Here is a 20,701-nt window from a genome sequence, read left to right as displayed (position 1 = left end):
GCATTATGTAGCTTTAAGTGAACATTTTTGGTGCACAAACTTTTTTCTCAACCTAATAAAACAAAGAATGGAAAATTTGGTATATTTTCAATTCTATGTCACACATGTTTCACTGCAGTATAAGATATACATTATCATCATCATCATCATCATCATCATTGTTTAACGTCCGCTTTCCATGCTAGCATAGGTTGGACAGTTCAACTGGGGTCTGGGAAGCCCGAAGGCTGCACCAGGCCAGTCAGATCTGGCAGTGTTTCTACAGCTGGATGCCCTTCCTAACGCCAACCACTCCGAGAGTGTAGTGGGTGATTTTATGTGCCACCGACACAGGTGCCAGACAAGGCTGGCGAACGGCCACGCTCGGATGGTGTTTTTTTATGTGCCACTGACACAGGTGCCAGACGAGGCTGGCGAACGGCCAGGCTCAGATGGTGTTTTTTATGTGCCACCGACACAGGTACCAGACGAGGCTGGTGAACGGCCATGATCGGATGGTGTTTGTTACATGCCCACAGCACGGAGGCCAGTCGATGCGGTACTGGCTACGGCCACGTTCGGATGGTTTTCTTATGTGCCACCGGCACTGGTACCACAAAGATACAAATTCCATTGATGTTCATCGATTTTGATTTGGTTTGATTTTTTCTTTTTTTGATTTTCACTTGCCTCAACAGGTCTTCGAATATAAATATTATTTTCATTATCATCGTTAATAACAATATGATTATAATAAATCCATAATTGTTATATACGTATAGAGGATTTCATAAACTGTGATTTTTTACTCTTTTACTTGTTTCAGTCATGTGCCTGTGGCCATGCTGGAGCACCGCTTTTAGTTGAGCAAATCGACACCAGGACTTATTCTTTGTAAGCCCAGTACTTATTCTATTGGTCTCTTTTGCCGAACCGCTAAGTTACAGGGACGTAAACACACCAGCATCGGTTGTCAAGCGATGTTTGGGGGTGGATAAACACAGACACACAAACATATACACAGACATACATACATATATATATATACACATATACGATGTGCTTCTTTCAGTTTCCGTCTACCAAATCCACTCACAAGGCTTTGGTCGGCCTAAGGCTATTGTAGAAGACAGTTGCCCAAGGTGTCACGCAGTGGAACTGAACCCAGAACCATGTGGTTCGTAAGCAAGCTACTTACCACACAACAACTCCTACGCCTATAGGGGAAAGATTCAAAAATAATATTCACTCTGCAAATATTATGATGCATCTGGACTTTCAACTAGTTTGTGTGACTTCCTTATTTAAAATTAAACACCCACATACAAAGTTTAGATTACTGGAATGTGCAGGTGTGCATTACAAGGACACAACTTGAATTATAACATCTTCTATACACTATGAATAACTATGGGATTCCCCCTAGAAAGTTCCCCTCTGAGGCACAAGTCTGGGAAAGGTTGTTTATGGAAGACCAGCAGTCTCCCATGCATAGCAGCCGCCCCTCTTCATGCCAAGGGAAAGGCAAAGGCTGATACATCTTGACGTCACAGTTCATTTCTACAGCTGGGTGAACTGGAGCAACATGAAATAAAGTGTCTTGCTGAAGAACATAATACACAGCCTGGCCCAGGAATCGAACTCACTACCTCAGGATTGTGAGCCTGATGCTATAACCACTGAGCCATGCACCTTCTCTATACACTGTGTATATATATATATATATATATATATATATACACACGCCCACGATTGGTTGGTGCATATATATATATATATATATATATGCACCAACCGATTGTGGCCGTTGCCAGCCTCCCCTGGCACCTGTGCTGGTGGCACGTAAAATGCACCATCTGTACGTGGCCGATGCCAGCACCGCCATGACTGGCTTCTGTGCTGGTGGCATGTAAAAAGCACCAACCAATCGTGGCACCCACTACACTCTTAGAGAGGTTGGCGTTAGGAAGGGCATCGAGCTGTAGAAATACTGCCAGATCAGACTGGAGCCTGGTGCAGCCTCCTGGCTTCCCAGACCCCGGTTGAACCGTCCAACCCATGCTAGCATGGAAAACGGACGTTAAACGATGATGATGATGATGATATATATATATATATATAATCATCAAAAAATATCCGCTTTCCATGCTGGCATGGGTGAGATGGTTTGACAGGAGCCGCTCAAGCAGAAGCCTGCATAGACTTCTGTGATTGTTTTGGTAGGATTTTTACTGCTGGATGCCCTTCAGCAGAGTACATGTCACAAGCACAGGTGTGGTCAGTTTTGGCAAGGTTTTTACAGCTGGATGCCCTTCCAAATGACAACCACTTTACAAGGTGGACTGGACGCTTTGCGTGTGTATATTTGCATCTCCTTGTCTTGACATCACATGATAATTGTGAATGAGCATCACTGCCCTACGAGAAATGTCATTCATTTCTAATATTCTACAAGAACATGTCTAGCTATGGCAAAATATTACCTTGCTTGGAAGCAAGTGATTGTTAAGCAACAGGAAGAGCATCTAGTCATTGAGAAAGCTGCCTCGGTAAACTTCATCTGACCCATGCAAGCATCGAAAAGTGGACATCAAAATTAAGCTGTTTCTAATAGTCTTTCGAGACAGATTGTTAGGAAGTGGCTTAATTTGGTTGATATAGTTGCAGCTGTTTACTTAATGGTAATCTGCCGCCAATAACAGCCACACCACAACAACGAAGATTTGGGTTTGCTGGTCACGGTTGGAGAAGCAAGCATCAGTTTGCTATCAGTTGTTGCTATGGAGGCCTCTGCATAGCAAAAACATGAGGGTAAGATCCCACTTCATATACATTGACCATCTGTTACAAGACTCTGGGATAAAGTTTGGAAATGCTGCTATCAATGACCATGCTTACTGCTAGTTACTCAGGAATATCTGTGTTCATTTGTTGACACCATTCTGAATATTTTTCGTGTGGTGGCACATGGCCTAGTGGTTAGAGAAGCGGACTCGCGGTTGAGGGATTGCGGGTTCAAATCTTAGACCGGGCAGTGTGTGTGTTTATGAGCGAAACACCTAAGCTCCATGCGGCTCCAGCAAAAGGTAATGGTGAACTTCTGCTGACTCTTTCGCCACAACTTTCTCTCACTCTTTCCTCCTGCATCTTGCAACTCACCTGTGATGGACCGGCATCCCATCCAGGTGGGGAACCTATACGCCAAGAAACTGGGAAACCGGCCCTTATGAGCCAGGCATAGCTCGAGAAGGAACAAAAAACAAAAAATTTTTTTTGTGCATTCTAACAGTAAACAATGTTAGAATTTTCAACTTCTGCGACTAAAAATTTTGTAGAACTTTTGGCATTCCATACATAAGTTACACGAACTGTTTGTGAGTTTTAGTTCTATTAAAAGCCTAACAATTTGTTCTTTGTTGTCAAGATAGAATCTTCGTTCAGCTTCCTTTAGTCACCACCCCGTTATCTAAATGATTAATTAGTCACCGGGTTCCTTTCCTGTTTTACTATTACATTAGTAGTGTTTAGTATGCGGTCATACTTAAGAGTCTCAACAGGACTGCCTTCCTCTTTTGAGATATTTGATTTCTGCTTGGTGTGGGTTTTCCTATGTGCATTTTATCCTTTAACTAGCAGTATCGCCCGGCATTCCTTGGGTTTGTTTTAACCCTTTAGAACTGAAATTTTTGAAAACTAAAAATTTTGCATTATGTAGCTTGTTATTTTCTTTGAGTGAACATTTTTCTGGTTGAAATACACCGAAAAATGGCAACACAGCAGTCAAAAAATCGTAAAAAATAGGGATTTTCATAGAAAAAAAGCACCTTTTTGATGTAAATAATTTTTGGTGTTAACATGGTCCGATTTGAATTTTTTCTTCTACGGAAAGAAGAGCAAGCCTTCTTCTATCATAGTCTCAATTTTGGTCAACTTGCGCCGCAGGGTCTCAGAGGAGACAGTGTTAGTTGAAGGCTACCAAACTTGCCACACACAGACAACTTCAGCTTTATATATAGAGAGATTAAGATGTTGGCATTAGAAAGAAAATCCGACTGCAAAACATACTTCCCTAGAGCTCCATATGAATATTTCCATTTAAAAAAATTAGCCATTTGCATACACAAACAAACTGGATACAGGGAAAAAATGGTATTATATCACAAACTATAAACAGAACGCTTGCCTAATCGAGACAGAATACATATTCTGTTTTTATTATTTTAATTTACTTTTTCATCCTTTTTAATGAAACAATTTATGGAGAAAGAATATAATTACATCCACAAGATTTATTTTTAAAACTAAAATATTAGAAATTTGTCTGCTCCTTTAGTTTTTTTTCTTTTTTTTTTCATTTCGTAAACATTTTAATATTCTAGCATTAGTTTGAATAAGTTCTTAAATTAGTGTCTGTGTTTTTGGTAAATTTTATATATTTTTTTTTTCTACAATCTGTAGTGGATTCCTATCTGTCTCCTAATTCACATAAGTGGTGGACAAGATGTGCTTTGCCTTGGGCTGTTTGGGCAGCGGCTGTGTCAAGGTTTAAACTCACAAGTAGCTGAAACAAAAAAAATAATAAATAAAGCATCTTGATGTCCACTTCAAACTACATATGGAAGTAAAGCAAATGACTTATTTAGTTTGAATATGATTAATACCTTTGATTCATCATCATCATCACCATCAAGATCATCATCATCATCATTGTCGTCACCACCACCATCATCATCATCACCACCACCACCACCATCACCATCACCATTATCATCACCACCATCATCATCATCATCACCACCACCACCATCATCATCATTATCATCATCATCACCATCACCACAATCATCTTCATCATCATCACCATCATCATCACCATCACCATCACCATCACCATTACCATCATCACCATCACCACCACCACCACCATCATCATCATAAGCACCATCATCACCATCATCATCTTCATCACCATCACCACAATCATCATCATCATCTTCATCATCATCACCATCACCATCACCATTACCACCACCACCACCATCATCATCATCAGCGCCATCATCATCATCATCATCATCATCTTGCTCATCATCATCATCATCTTCGCTGTCGTCGTTGTCTTTGTTGCTATTGTCATCATTATTGTTGTTGTTGTCTTCACCATCATCATTATCATCACCATCCCCACAGCAGTTGCCACCATTGCTCCATCCCCACCATCATCGTTTTACACCTGCCTTCTATACTGTCATCTATACTGTTTAAGTCACCATTATCAGAGTCAGCTTGTATTTGGGGACACTGCTCTCATACATGGGTCAGGGTCCTTATCTTGTCCAGGTTTCACTTTTGACTTCAGTTCTACAGCTGGATGCCCTTCTTAACACAAACTACTTGATGTCATAAACTAGAAGCTTTTCCCCCTTTTTTTATTTTCATGGCACCAGCCATGAAAATTTGGTTGGTGAAAACTGAAAGAAACCATATGTTGCATATATATATATATATATATATGTGTGTCTGTGTGTGTGTGTATGTGTACACAGGTGTTTGTATCTCATTCTCTGTAGATTGGGCATTAGTTACAAACAAATACAACCTTCCACAAAAACATGCCAGGCCATTGTGCTGTTCATGTTTGAAGGACAAGAGGAAATATTACCTTGATTAGAAAACAGGTAAGGCTTGGTGACAAGAATAGTTTCTAGCTGTAGAAAATCTGCCTCAGCAAATTTTGTCCGATCAATACAAACATGGAGAAGGGAACATTAAAATGATGACAATGATGATGATGAAGATGAAATTTTTTTCGAAAGCTGTAATATAATAATTTATATCTCCAGTGCCGCCTGACTGGTGTCCATTTCGGTGACACGTATAAACACCAACCAATCGTGGCCATTTGCCAGCCTGCTCTGGCCCCTGTGCCGGTGGCACGTAAAAAACACCCAGTACACCCACGGAGTGGTTGGTGTTAGGAAGGGCATCCAGCTGTAGAAATACTGCCAGATCAGACTGGAGCCTGGTGCAGCCTCCTGGCTTCCCAGAACCTGGTTGAACCGTCCAACCCATGCTAGCATGGAAAATGGACGCTAAATGATGATGATGATGATGATGATCTTCAGCTAAAATATATTGCAATATTAACTCATAACATTAATTATACCCACCTTGAAATACGTTTGCGACTGGAATTACGTGTTTTGTTTGATATTTCAATAGAACCTTAAAAACCCTTTAAGCATGTGCCATAATTATCGATATAATTTCATTTCTAAATATTTTCTTGTCTTGCAGATACTTGGTATTGGAACATGTCTCAGGGGGAGAGCTTTTTGATTACCTTGTGAAGAAGGGGCGTTTGACGCCTAAAGAAGCTCGGCGTTTCTTTAGACAGATAATATCAGCATTAGATTTTTGTCATAGTCACAATATATGGTAAGTTCTAGTTTTTGGTTTATTCTTTCATTCTTTTCAGTCATTGGACTGTGGTCATACTGGAGCACCAACTTAAAGGATTTTTGTTCACTCCTATTGGCTACAGTGCATATTGTTTTTCATCTGATATCAAATTTCTATTCACTGGCTAAATTATTAATCCGATAAAGAAATGTAGCATAAACAGTATAAATAGGTATGAACGGACGAGAACGAACACACACACACACACACACACACACACACACCACACACACACACACACACACACACACACACACACACACTGTTGCATCGTGGGAGGGTCATTATACCAATAGTAATAACACCCACACAGGTTCAATACCACTTCTTGATTAAATTTCTAACCAACTAATCGATCATTTATTTAATGAGCTGGTTAAATAATCAGTTGGTTTGTTTGTCCATTAAAGTTCCTTCATTGCTGTTCACAACCTTTTTAGTGATTCCGACTTGCTCCAAGATCTCCCAAGTTGCTCCAAGATCTCCCAACTTGCCCCAAGATCTGCCTCTCCCAAGACACATCAAAATTTCCTTCAACACATGATTTTCACATCAAGAATCTTGTAAACTAAATATATCATCATCATTTAATGTCTGTGTTCCATGCTAGTATGGGTGGGACATATATAAATGCCACAGGACCTCCTAAAAAACTGAAAACCATTAATTATCATCTTAGCCTGATAAGTTAGTCAAACAATATGAATATATGTAATCACCACAAACCATGAACCCCCAAATCATGTTCAACTTTATGAAAATCAAGGGAAACCCAGAATAACAAAACTCAAAAACATAAAAGATTCACAAACAAGCATATCAAATATACATTCTCTTCATCAGCTGCCTAGTGGATATCACTATTGTTTTGACACCTGGACAGTACCATTCAGTCTTGCAGGTGTCAACAGTGTTAAAAAATATAAATGCTGTTTCGGAAACATCAGACGAGTTACAAGAGTGAAATATTAGCATAATATGACCATTATGTCAAAAACCTACTTATTATTATAAATAACATTATCAAATATAAACAAAATAGTATTAACTCATAGCTACAAAGTTAGAAATAAAAAAAAAAAACTATGTATGAAACAAAGAAATTCTTCCCAGAAAGGACATTGTGATCCCAAAAACTATAGTACAAAATAGAACAAAATATATTGAACCAGTAGTACGTAACATGATAACAACACAAGGAACAACACTCCTACAATATATATATCATCATCATCATCATCATCGTTTAGCGTCCGTTTTCCATGCTAGCATGGGTTGGACGGTTCTACTGGGGTCTGTGAAGCCAGAAGGCTTCATCAGGCCCAGTCAAATCTGGCAGTGTTTCTACGGCTGGATGCCCTTCCTAACGCCAACCACTCCGTGAGTGTAGTGGGTGCTTTTTACGTGCCACCCGCACTGGTGCCAGACAGAGCTGGCAAACGGCCACGAACGGATGGTGCTTTTTATGTGCCACCGGCACGAGGGCCAGGCGAGGCTGGCAACGGACACGAAACGGGGCGGTGCTGGCAACGGTCGCGAAACGGAAAGTTCTCTTACATGCCACCGGCACTGGTAACACATCTGCAATTTCCATTGTGTGTGTGTGTGTGTTAGGCAGCGAGCTGGCAGAATCGTTAGCACACCGGGCAAAATGCGTAGCCGTATTTTGTCTGCCGTTACATTCTGAGTTCAAATTCTGCCGAGGTCGATTTCCCTTTCATCCTTTCGGGGTCGATTAAATAAGTACCAGTTACGCACTGGGGTCGATATAATTGACTTAATCCGTTTGTCTGTCCTTGTTTGTCCTCTCTGTGTTTAGCCCCCTTGTGGGTAGTAAAGAAATAGGTTTTTCATCTGTCTTTACATTCTGAGTCCAAATTCTGCCGAGGTCGGCTTTGCCTGTCATCCTTTTGAAGTTGATACATTAAGTACCAGTTGCTTACTGGGGTTGATCTAATCGACTGGCTCCCTACCCAAAAATTTTGGGCCTTGTGTCTAGAGTAGAAAAGTATATACATTTGTGCGTGTGTGTGAAGGTGCATGGCCCAGTGGTTACAGTTGTGAGGTTGTGAGTTCGATTCCCAGACCGGGCTGCGTGTTGTGTTCTTGAGCAAGACACTTTATTTCATGTTGCTCCAGATCACTCAGCAGTAGAAATGAGTTGCAGAATGGTTGGTGCTGAGAAAGGCAAAAGTTGAAATGAAGTGTTTTGCTTAAGAACACAACACATTGCCAGGTTAAAATATTAACCTAAAGTTAGCCCCCTACACACACATACATACACTATGGGTTTCCATATAGTTTCTATCTACCAAATTTATTCACAAGGCATTGTGAAGTAGAAGGGGCTAAAGTAGAAAACACTTGTCCAAGCTGCTGCATAGTGGGACTGAACCTGAAACCGCATGGTTGCAAAGCAAGCTTCTTATCCACACAGCCATGTCTGTGCCTGGGTCTGTTTATAATGAATATATAAAAGGATGCAAAGTAGTGTCTCTGCCTTGAAGCCAGGCTATATCTTCCAGTGCATACAGCAATTTATTTAAACAACAATCCAATAATTTTAAAATATTTCTTTTTCTGTTCAATATCATTTCATCAATTCCTGCCAGCATTCTTTATTTTATTTTATTTTATTTTATTTTATTTTTTTTTTTTTTACAATTCCAATTTCCTTTAGGTTAAAATATTCAAATTACACATTGCTAAATTCTTTGGTGCACTTAATTTTAAAGTTAGTTAGTTTGTGCTTAATAAATCATTTAATTACTTCTGTATTCAAGAAGACTTAAATGAAACCAAAATAATTCCACTGTTTTAAATATATTTAACTCGCTTCTTCCACCAGATATGTTTTCTTTAAAAATAAAATAAAATAGATCTTTTATTATTGGCATAATCTGTAGATTAGCAAACAAAATATCTATCGGCATTTATTTATGTCTTTTATGCTTTGGGTCCAAAATCTTATCTGGTTTGACTTAGGCTTTCATCCACCCACATTTGGTAAAATATGTACTGCTCATATATTGGGGTTTCATTTAACTGATTGTACTTAATCCTTCGGTCAGATATGCTTTGTGTGTATGGCAGAACCAGTATTATTTTTAAGAATTGGAAAGAATAATTCAGCATTTTAATAACTATCTCTGAATAAGGTGGCGAGGTGGTAGAATCGTTACCAGCATGGTAATGATTATTCTTTCCAATTCTTAAAAATAATAAAGGCAGCAAGCAAGCTGGCAGAAATGTTAGTACGCTGGGCGAAATGCTTAGCGGTATTTCGTCTGCCGCTATGTTTTGGGTTCAAATTCCGCCAAGGTCGACTTTTCCTTTCATCCTTTCGGGGTCGATTATATAAGTACCAGTTATGCACTGGGGTTGATGTAATCGACTTAATCCGTTTGTCTGTCCTTGTTTGTCCCTTCTATGTTTAGCCCCTTGTGGGCTGGTTACACCTCTGGCATAGGCTACGAGGTTATGGTCTCACTTGGCTCACCGGGTCTTCTCAAGCACAGCATATTTCCAAAGGTCTTGGTCACTGGTCATTGCATCGATGAGGCCTGATGTTCGAAGGTCGTGCATCACCACTTCATCCCAGGTCTTCCTGGGTCTACCTCTTCCATAGGTTCCCTCAACCGCTAGGGTGTGGCACTTTTTCACACAGCTATCCTCCATTCTTGCCTCAACTGGTACTTATTTTGTTGACCCCAAAAGGATGAAAAGTAAAGATGACCATGATGGAGTTTGAACTCAGAACATACAGAGGGATGAAATGCCACTAAGTGTTTTGTCTGCCTTAGCATCTCTGTATAATAATGTCGGATGGTGGATTGATTTGTCAAGTCATACTTTACATTGTATAGAGAGAGGAGAGACAAACTAAAAGAGAGACAAAGAGAGAGAGTCAACATTAGAGGTGTAGAGTGAGTGGAAAGAATCATGGACACAAAGGAGGGGGAGGGGGAGTAAATGACAGAGTAGGCATGGAAGGGGTTATACAAATTAGAAATTTCTGTTTAATTTTATTATTGGTATTATGAAGAGCATTCTTGGTATTAAGAAAGGCATTCAGCCATAGAAAGCATGTTAAAGCAAACATTGGAGTGAACTGGAACCAAACCATCCAAACTATGCCAACATGGAAAATGGACTTTAAAATGATGATGATGATGATGATACTGTTGCTGCTGCTGTTGTAGTTGCTGTTGCTGTTGTTATTATTAAGCAACAAGACGGGTAAGGGTGATTAGGTGATGGTCTAGGGCTTAGGGGCAGGAGACCCCAGACCTTGGGAAAAAAACAAAAGAACTTTGGTCGTCTTGTTGTAGTCGAGGGCTCTTTGTTGATGCCCGACACCACTGGGAGGTGGCCCTCGAAGTCGCTGGAAATGGAGATCTCCAGGTCCAAATTCTTGAACGGCTGCTGCTGATGATGTTGATGTTGATGTTGATCGTAGCAGTCTTCTGTAATGAGAGAAGTCCGAAACGTGGTCCTTTGCTATTTGTAAGACCCGCAGAAGAGAAAGCAGGTCAACCCCTGACACTGAGAGCATCGATGGAAGGATAAATGTGCATCCAGGCTCAGCGGTTGCGTAGGAAGTCGGGGACAAGAAACAGGAAGAAAGAGTGAGAGAAAGTTGGAGCGAAAGAGTACAACAGGGGTCGCCACCACCCCCTGCCGGAGCCTCGTGGAGCTTTAGGTGTTTTCGCTCAATAAACACATACAACGCCTGGTCTGGGAATCGAAACCACGATCCTCCGATTGAGAGTCCGCTGCCCTAACCACTGGGTCATTGCACCTCCACTGCTGCTGCTGATGTATATTGTATTTATTGATACTACCCATAGTGGTAAAAGTGTATTTTCAAAGTTGCCTATCGTATGACCAGTAACATGTTTAGTTTCAATGATAATTCGTCAGAAATTGCTCATAGGTACCAAAATAATTCAATCCATAGGTGCCAGCATAGTTGTGTGGCAAAGAAGTTTGCTTCACAACCACGTGGTTTCAGGTTCAATCCCATTGAGTAACACCTTGGACAAGTATGTTTTACTTATAACTATGGGTTAACCAATGCTCCAGTTACACATGTTCTGCTTTGTCACTTTTGCAAGGGACCCAATCATTGGTCCTTTAGAAAACTGTAACCAACAATGCTGTTACTCTTACTCTTTACTCTTTTCACTCTTTTACTTGTTTCAGTCATTTGACTGTGGCCATGCTGGAGCACCGCCTTTAGTCAAGCAAATCGACCCCAGGACTTATTCTTTGTAAGCCTAGTACTTATTCTATCTGTCTCTTTTGCCAAACCGCTAAGTTACGGGGATGTAAATACACCAGCATCGGTTGTCAAGCGATGTTGGAGAGACAAGCACAGACACACAAACACACACACACACACATATACATATATACGATGGGCTTCTTTCAGTTTCCGTCTACCAAATCCACTCACAAGGCTTTGGTCGGCCCGAGGCTATAGTGGAAGACACTTGCCCAAGGTGTCACACAGTGAGACTGAACCCGGAACCATGTGGTTGGTAAGCAATCTACTTACCACACAGCCACTCTCACGCCTCACAAATATATGATAAAACACTGTCCTAGGTAACACATTCAACTACTTCAAGTGGTGAGATTCCAGCTTGGGATTCACTACTTTGGAACAATATAGACTTACCTCATCAGTCATTGTGAAGGCACATGGCTCAGTGGTTAGAATGTCAGGTTTGCAGTCATGTGGTTGCGAGTTCGATTCCTGGTCCAGGCTGTGTGTTGTGTTCTTGAGCAAGACACTTTATTTCACGTTGCTCCAGTTCACTCAGCTGTAGAAATGAATTGTGATGTCACTGGTGCCAAGCTGTATCGGCCCCTTTGCCTTACCCTTGGATAACATCGGTGGTGTGGAGAGGGGAGACTGGTATGCATGGGTGACTGCTGGTCTTCCATAAACAACCTTGCCTGGACTTGTGCCTCGGAGGGGTACTTTCTAGGTGCAATCCCATGGTCATTCATGACTGAAGGGGGTCTTTTATATGTCCAGGTTGTGTGTTGTGTCCTTGAGCAAGGCACTTTATTTTACGTTGCTCCAGTTTACTCAGCTGTAGAAATGAGTTGTGACGTCACTGGTGCCAAGCTGTATCGGCCCCTTTGCTTTTCCCTTGGATAATACTGGTGTCATGGAGAGGGAAAGCTGGTATGCATGGGCGACTGCTGGTCTTCCATAAACAACCTTGCCCGGACTTGTGCCTCGGAGGGGTACTTTCTAGGTGCAATCCCATAGTCATGCATGACCAAAGGGGGTCTTTACCTTTCAGTCATCTTTGCTGGCCCAGGTGGATAACACCTGTAAATATCTCTGTCTCTGTGTCCCTCTGAATCAGCTCTATCAACCCACCCGAGGCCACCCTGGATTCTATGATACAAACTTCCTGTCATAAAATGACCTAAATTAAAATCCCATAACAAAATTCTTGTTAATTTGTTTTCCAAACACGTGCTTAATAACCATAAAATGACTATACTACTAGTATAACCCCGGGCAGATTCTCCACCAACTGGTTACCGGTGCAAGCTCCGCACCCTTTATATACAATATATATACACATACATACACACACACACATACGTGCACGCACACACAAGTGTGTGTGTGTGTATGTATAGTGTACACTGGACAAAATGCTGCTAAGCATTTTGTCTGTCGTTAAGTTTTTATTACTGGCGATATAAAATGCATAAAAGAAATGAAGGAAAGCCTTTAAAATGGATATTAAAATCTGTTTAAAACGCAATATAAATATTCAAAGTTAAAAAAAAACAAAAGAGAATTCTTTTGTTCTTCAGGTTTAGAAATGAATTAGACATTTATTTATAACAGAGAAAACGAAAAAAAAAATTTTTTTTATTTGCTTCTCATCATTTTTCTATTCTGTTTTTTTTTGGGTTTTTTTTCCTTTTTTTTTCTACGTATTACTGAAATGTAACATTGTATACTTTGGAAAGAAACTGTTTTGCTTTACGATAAGATTGCTTTCTTCACGGGGAGTACGCTATATCTGGTTGTGTATCATATACTGTGACTCACAAGAATGGAAGCTATTAAGTTCACTTAGCAGTTTATCGTAGCTTTTGTTGATAATGCTATCGTAGGAAGAAAGGAATAAACTGCTTGTGGCTGATTAATTCAGAGAGATCCAACAAACACTACAGCTCGTATTCCATTTGCAGCAGTGATTGCTGAGTTACAGCAAAGAAACTAACAATACATATATATATATAGAATAAAGAGAAGAATTCTAAATATCGATGTTTTCATTTATTAAAACTAATCAAACGAAGAAAAGATAATTATTTAACTCTATAACGCCTATGCTTGATAATTCTTGATGCTTTCAAAACGTCGTGTGCTCATGAGAAGAAAATGACAAAATTAAAAAACTTGGATGAAACCTCTTAAGGCTCATTTGTTATATTTGAACAAAAATTAATGCATCTAAGCAATGTTTAATTTAGGCAGAAATTTTTGAAGGAGGTATATGGTTAATATCATTAACCCCTAATACTTTATCTTCTAAAACCCCAGAAGGATGAAGGGGCAAAGTTGAAGTCAACAGGATTTGAATTCAAAATGTATTGAGACAGAAGAAATACTATGGCCCCCAATATATGACTGGTACCTTTGTTTTATTGGCTCCAAAGGTATAAAAGGCAAAATAGACTGTATAGAGCCAGAAGAAATACCATAGGACCCAATATATGACTGGTACCTTGTTTTATTGGCTCCAAAGGTATAAAAGGCAAAATAGAATGTATAGAGCCAGAAGAAATACCATGGGACCCAATATATGACTGGTACCTTTGTTTTATTGGCTCCAAAGGTATAAAAGGCAAAATAGAATGTATAGAGCCAAAAGAAATAACACAAGGCAATTTGTTCAATGCTCTAACGATTCTGCTAATTTATCTTATCATCCTCCTCCTCCTCATCATCATCATCATTTAACATCTGTTGTCCATGCTGGCATGGGTTGGATTGTTTGGCTAGAGCTGGTGGCAAGCTGGAGAGCTGTACCACCAAGTTCCAGTCTGACTTGGCTCGGTTTCTACTGCTGGATGCCCTTCCTAATGCCAACCACTTTACAAAGTGTGTTGGGTGCATTTTACATGGCACCGGCACAGGACTCTTGCAGACCAATCCTTTTCACCAGGGGGAACCGGCCTTAACACTTCTGCTGTGGAGAACGGGTCTTCTTTATTTCACTAAATTGGCTATGAAAGCCGTACACAGATGAAGAAGCTGCTGGCTGGACAAAGACAGTAATGAGATGAGATGAATGATGAAAAGGATGATATTAATGAGAGAAGGCAAAAGATGCCCACCGATCTTTGCTTCTCTAAAACATTGTGCTTTTGTGAACTTACAATTTGAGGCAGTAAACCTCTTACCAATATTTCTTTTAGACTCAAATTCCTTCCAAGGAGGCACTAAGCCTCTTACCTCAAGTGACACCATGTCCTTGAAATGAGGCACTTGGCCTCTTACAATTCTCTTCTTATGGGCCATATTACCCTTACAATATGAGGCACTCATCCTCTTACTTTTACAATTTACCACCCCGCCGGCACCTGACCCGTCACGAAGTGTCACTCAGGCACTCCAATAGTGCCAGATCAGGGTACCTCGATCAGAAGCGGAATATGTCCACAGGGAAGGAGTCCATTTCAGGTTATGTCTCCTCCCCTGGAAAGCTTTTTAAAAAGCTTTCCCATTGCCTCTCACTTTCTGGAGAAAACCAAATATTGTTCCTCCATTGGGTCGAGGCTACAACTTCCTCCGTCGGTGGCACAATTCCCACCGACGGGGCTTCAGAACATACCGGCGGTGTATTAACCTCCGGCACTGTCGGGTCTTCTTGAGTACAGCAAAGCGCCAGGTATCTTGGACCTGTGTGACCTCATCTATGCAATTATAATAACAGGCATTTATTGCAGAAGGTTTTTCTTCTGTGGAATTACTATATGTGAGTAAATGGATGAATTAACTGAGTTGTTAGAGTGTCAAATACAATGCATTGCCATATTTATTCCAACCCCTTGTATTCTGAGTTCAAGCCCCACTGGAGTCATCTTTGTGTTTTATCCAGACAGACATTACACAAAATAACAAGCAAATGTATAATTACTGTGATAACGATCTATTTATTTGTTTGTTTACTTAAGTCATTCATTAAGGATTTAAAATTGTTCCTTTATCTTTTTCAGTCACAGAGATTTAAAACCAGAAAATTTGCTTTTAGATGAAAAGAATAATATTAGAGTCGCAGATTTCGGAATGGCATCGTTACAAGTTGAAGGGTCAATGCTGGAAACAAGCTGTGGGTAAGAAATTCTTTCAACTGTTTTATTTAAAGAATTCCAAAAATTTTTTCCTATTTGTTCTCTCTCTCTCTTTCTTGTTTTTTTTTTAATTTTTTGTTTTTGTTTTCTATAAATCAAAACAACTTTTGAATAGTAATGATTGTTACTTTTGAAAAGTAAAACTTGAATAGTTCAAGAAATTTTTTTACCACTATTTATAATATTCTTCAAGTTACAGGAATGAATAGAGATATGGTTTACAAATGAAAAGTTCTTTATATATATATATATATATATATATATATATATATATATATACACATGTATGCTTGTATGTACATATATACTTGTATGTGTATATGTGGTGTTTAATTTTTTAAGATTGGTCATATACACCTTCTCGAAATGTTTAAGTCTCGGATTAAAAATTTTTCATGTGTGTATGTGTGTGTGTTTATTTCCCTCCATCTCTCTCTCCCTCTCTCTATACACATACACACACACACACACATACATACATATACACACATGCATACTCAAATGAAGACTGACACATGTGACCATGTACACACACACACACTTCACACAAGAACACATATGGAGATATGCATCCATACATAGAGACACAGTACATAGTCACAAAAACCCATACACAGATACACTCTGACATGAACACACAAGGAGACAGAGGTACACACACAGACACACACACACACACAAAAAACATGAACACATAAATATGCAGAATACATAAATACAAACATACACACATACATCTATACATGCATGCACACACACATGCATACACACACACATGCATACATATACATGCATACATATACATGCATACATACATACATACATACATACATACATACATACATACATACATACATACATACATGTGTATGTGCACACAAACTGACCCACACACATGCGCACAAACAAACAAAAGAATGCAGCTCAGATAACGGACAGAGTCGATGACTATTGAAAAAGTGTTGCAAGATGCAACGAAATTTTAGAAAAAAAAGAAATGAAAAATGAGTGGAAACTTTACCAGTGAGTGTGTTTAATAATTAGGCACTCAAAGAAAATGACCCTCCCCAGACACAATATATATATATATATATATATATGTATATCATCATCATCGTTTAACGTCTGCTTTCCATGCTAGCATGGGTTGGATGATTTGACTGGGGACTGGCAAGCCAGAAGGCTGCACCAGGCTCCAATCTGATCTGGCAGAGTTTCTACAGCTGGATGCCCTTCCTAACGCCAACCACTCCAAGAGTGTAGTGGGTGCTTTTACATGCCACTGGCACAGGGGTCAGTCAGGCGGTACTGGCAACGGCATATATATACATATATATATATATATATATATATATATGTATATAATAGATGCATATACAGATACAGTAGCCAGATATTTTAGGTATATTAAATGGGGACAAAAATATAAAACAAACAGAATAAAAAACATAGAGTTGCTTTCTTTTTCTTTCCCTTTATTTTTGTACACATAATTTGAAAGGTATTTATTAGATGGCTGTAACTTATTGAGAACGAAAAAATAAAAAAAGAAAATCAAACAATATTCTTTACTGTACAAGTATGTTAAATTGTATTGTAATATGTAATAAATTATTCAAATTCCATTGAGGTCAACTTTGCCTTTCATCCTTTCAGGGGTCGATAAATTAAGTACCTGTTGCATACTGGGGTTGATCTAATCGACTGGCCCCCTCCCACAAAATTTCAGGCCTTGTGCCTAGAGTAGAAAAGAACATATAATTACTTAAGGGGACAAACTTTAGCTTTTTGCTACAGATGAATTTGAATATTCTCTTGATCTTAACTAGTAACTGAATTTAGTAACTTTACTCTTTCGTTACCAACACTGCTGAAACCGCTTCAGTTTTGAATTAAAATACTCCACCAAACCTTAGTCCCAATTTATGTTCCTAACACCAGCTTAATGATAACTAAGTTATTTTACTAAATTCTTTGTTGTATCTAAAATTAATTGAAAGAAACATAGAGCACCTCAAAATAAATATGGTAACCCTTTTGTTACCAACCCTGCTGAAATCGGCTCTGTAGTACAAATGCCTTGTTTTCATAAGTTCTGAATTAAAATCGTCCACCAAACCTTAGTCACAATTTATGTTCCTAACATTAGCTGAATGATAACTAAGTTATTTTACTAAATTCCTTGTTATATCTAAAATTAATTGAAAGAAACACAGAACATCTCAAAATAAATACAGTAACAAAAGGGTTAAGTCACATCAGAAAACATTGTCAAACAGAACAACTGACTCATCTTGTTTTGTAGTTATTAGCTGTGCAATGAACTGTTATGCTAACTGCACCACCTGCCCAAGAACCAAATTGTGGGTTTCTTTACTAGAGCTTCCCAACCCGTAGGTTACAGTATAATTCTAGAAGCCACAGCAGAAAAAAATTATTGCAAATGTTGAAGTGGATGGTAGCAGATTGCTTTTTGGTGCTATTTTAATCTACAAGTACTTTTGTGGAACCTGACTCTAATTTGCAAACTTACAGTTAGAGTTAGCTAACAGTTGAGTCCATGACGCTGAAGGTCGGGGTGAGAGAAATAAGATTCTGTTATCACCATAAAATGCTGCATGTATAACATGTTGATTTCTTAATGGTTGTACTGATATAAACGATAAAATAATATCATGTGACATTCTATTTGGGAGGTCATGAGTTTTTTCTTTTTTTCTTTTTTTTTTTTGGAAAAAACCATTTTTAGTGAAGCTGCTTAAATGTTTGCGTGAGATAAAGCGTGTAATGTTAAATGTTGCCATCGTTTAATAGCTGGAAGACATTGAGTTGGGAAAAAAGGGACAGACAGACAGACGGAATTGGGGAAGCCAAGGATGTGTTTTTTTCTTGATATTTTGACAGTATGCATTATTGAGTGATGAGTCAGTAAAGATTTCTAAGTGATTTGAGACGGACCGTTTTTATTTAGTTACCTTAATCTATACATTTAAGCAGTGCTTACTACGAAAATAGCTCAAGATGTTTGTGAGTGCTGTTATTAGCTGGAACTGGGAGATATTTATAGTTTGTCTACAACTTGTTATTACATCCTCGTGGCTTTTTGGTTTATGTTTCTTTAATTGCCTGTCTGTTGTCTTTTGGAACAAAGTCTGCTACGTTTTTGATTTAAAGGAAAGGAAGATGTGTTTTGTGATATTTTTTTGTTTCCTTATTGTTTGATAAAGGAGCACTTCATCAGTTACAATGATGAGGGTCCCAGCTGATACGATCAACAGAATGTGCCAACCGGTAAAGCATTATAGATGTAGAAATTGTTATCTCTCCTTAAAGTATCCTTCTTGATACCATTTCTTATTTCTTTACTACCCACAAGGGGCTACACACAGAGGGGACAAACAAGGACAGACAAAGGGATTAAGTCGATTACATCAACCCCAGTGCGTAACTGGTACTTAATTTATCGACCCCAAAAAGGATGAAAGGCAAAGTCAACCTCGGCGGAATTTGAACTCAGAACGTAGCGACGGGTAAAATACCGCTAAGCATTTCGCCTGGCATGCTAACGCTTCTGCCAGCTCTTGATACCATTTCTTGATATATTCATATATCTCTGCATCCAACAATGCCTTATGAGTGAATTTGGTCAATGGAAACTGTGTACTTACCGACCGCATGGTTCTGGGTTCAGTCCCACTGTGTGGCACCTTGGGCAAATGTCTTCTACTATAGCCTCAAGCCAACCAAAGGCTTGTGAGTAGATTTGGTAGACGGAAAAAGAAGCCTGAAATAAATAAGCTCGTATATATATATATATATTATATGTGTGTGTGTGTGTGTGTGTGTATGTTTATGTGTCTGTGTTTGTCCCCCCAACATTGCTTGACAACCAATGCTAGTGTGTTTACGTCCCTGTAATTTAGCGGTTCGGCAAAAGATACCGATAGAATAAGTACTAGACTTCCAAAGAATAAGTCCTGGGGTCGACATGCTCGACTAAAGGCAGTGCTCCAGCATGGCCACAGTCAAATGACTGAAACAAGTAAAAGAGTAAAGAGAGAAAAGACAGATATAATTATCTTAAAGAATTTGAATTAAAAGACGGACATTTTAAAAGGTGGTAGTAGTGGTGATGGTGATGGTGGTGGTTGTGGTGGATGGTGGTGGTAGTGGTGGTGGATGGTTGCGCTGTAGAGTTGAAGCAGACTTAAGTGCTTCAGTATCAAAAGGCTTAATATGTGTGTTAAGTTTCTTTCTTGTTGATCTGTGGATTTTTTTTTTTTTTTTTTTTTTGCTGTCTGTTATTATAAAATGGATAGTGATGGATAGTGATGTGGGTGTTGTTGAAAATACTGATAAACTACTGATGGCGCTGATTGTTTCATGTACCGAGATTTGCTGTTTATTTTGTAATTTAGGGTCTCCCCACCTCACTCTCTCTCTTTCTATATATATATTAACCCTTTTGTTACTAAACCGCCCGAAAAAATTTTGGTTAATGTGACCAAACCCGCCCGAATTTACCTATTCATATTTAAATGAGAATATCAGAGCAAATCTCTTCAGTACATTCGTGAAAATATGTATTATACTTCGTAAAGAGTTCAACTACAGTTTTGTACAAAAATCGAAGTGTAATTTTAATTCCGTGAATTTTGGGAGATTTTTTTTCCGAAATTTGTTCCTATTGTGTTTTCAAAATTTTGTAATTCTGACAAAAAATGGATACGAATTTCATTATATCAAGCAGCGAGTAAGAATTCAAGGATTTTCTACTGAAGACCTTCATAAATCTAACTATAACTGAAAAACAAAAAGCATGTGGTATTTGATAATGAATTGTGTTTCATTTTCCGAA

The 20,701-nt window shown here is 39.0% G+C and overlaps 1 protein-coding gene across 9 annotated transcripts in view; it reads left to right on the top strand.

Moving 5' to 3' along the window:
- LOC115217166 (serine/threonine kinase SAD-1-like) overlaps positions 1 to 20,701 on the top strand; it is a 362,920-nt gene that overhangs the window by 173,684 nt on the left and 168,535 nt on the right. For all 9 annotated transcript variants that reach the window (XM_036507077.1, XM_036507076.1, XM_036507071.1 and 6 more), the window contains exons 4-5: positions 6,277 to 6,417; positions 15,709 to 15,825. In XM_036507077.1, coding sequence (XP_036362970.1) covers positions 6,277 to 6,417; positions 15,709 to 15,825 — 258 coding nt within the window. The remainder of the gene's footprint in view (positions 1 to 6,276; positions 6,418 to 15,708; positions 15,826 to 20,701) is intronic.

Source organism: Octopus sinensis, linkage group LG11 (genome assembly GCF_006345805.1).
Source record: "Octopus sinensis linkage group LG11, ASM634580v1, whole genome shotgun sequence".
Lineage (NCBI taxonomy): Eukaryota > Metazoa > Mollusca > Cephalopoda > Octopoda > Octopodidae > Octopus > Octopus sinensis.
The sequence above is the reverse complement of the archived record's forward strand: the minus strand, read 5'-3'. Positions and strand labels throughout refer to the sequence as shown.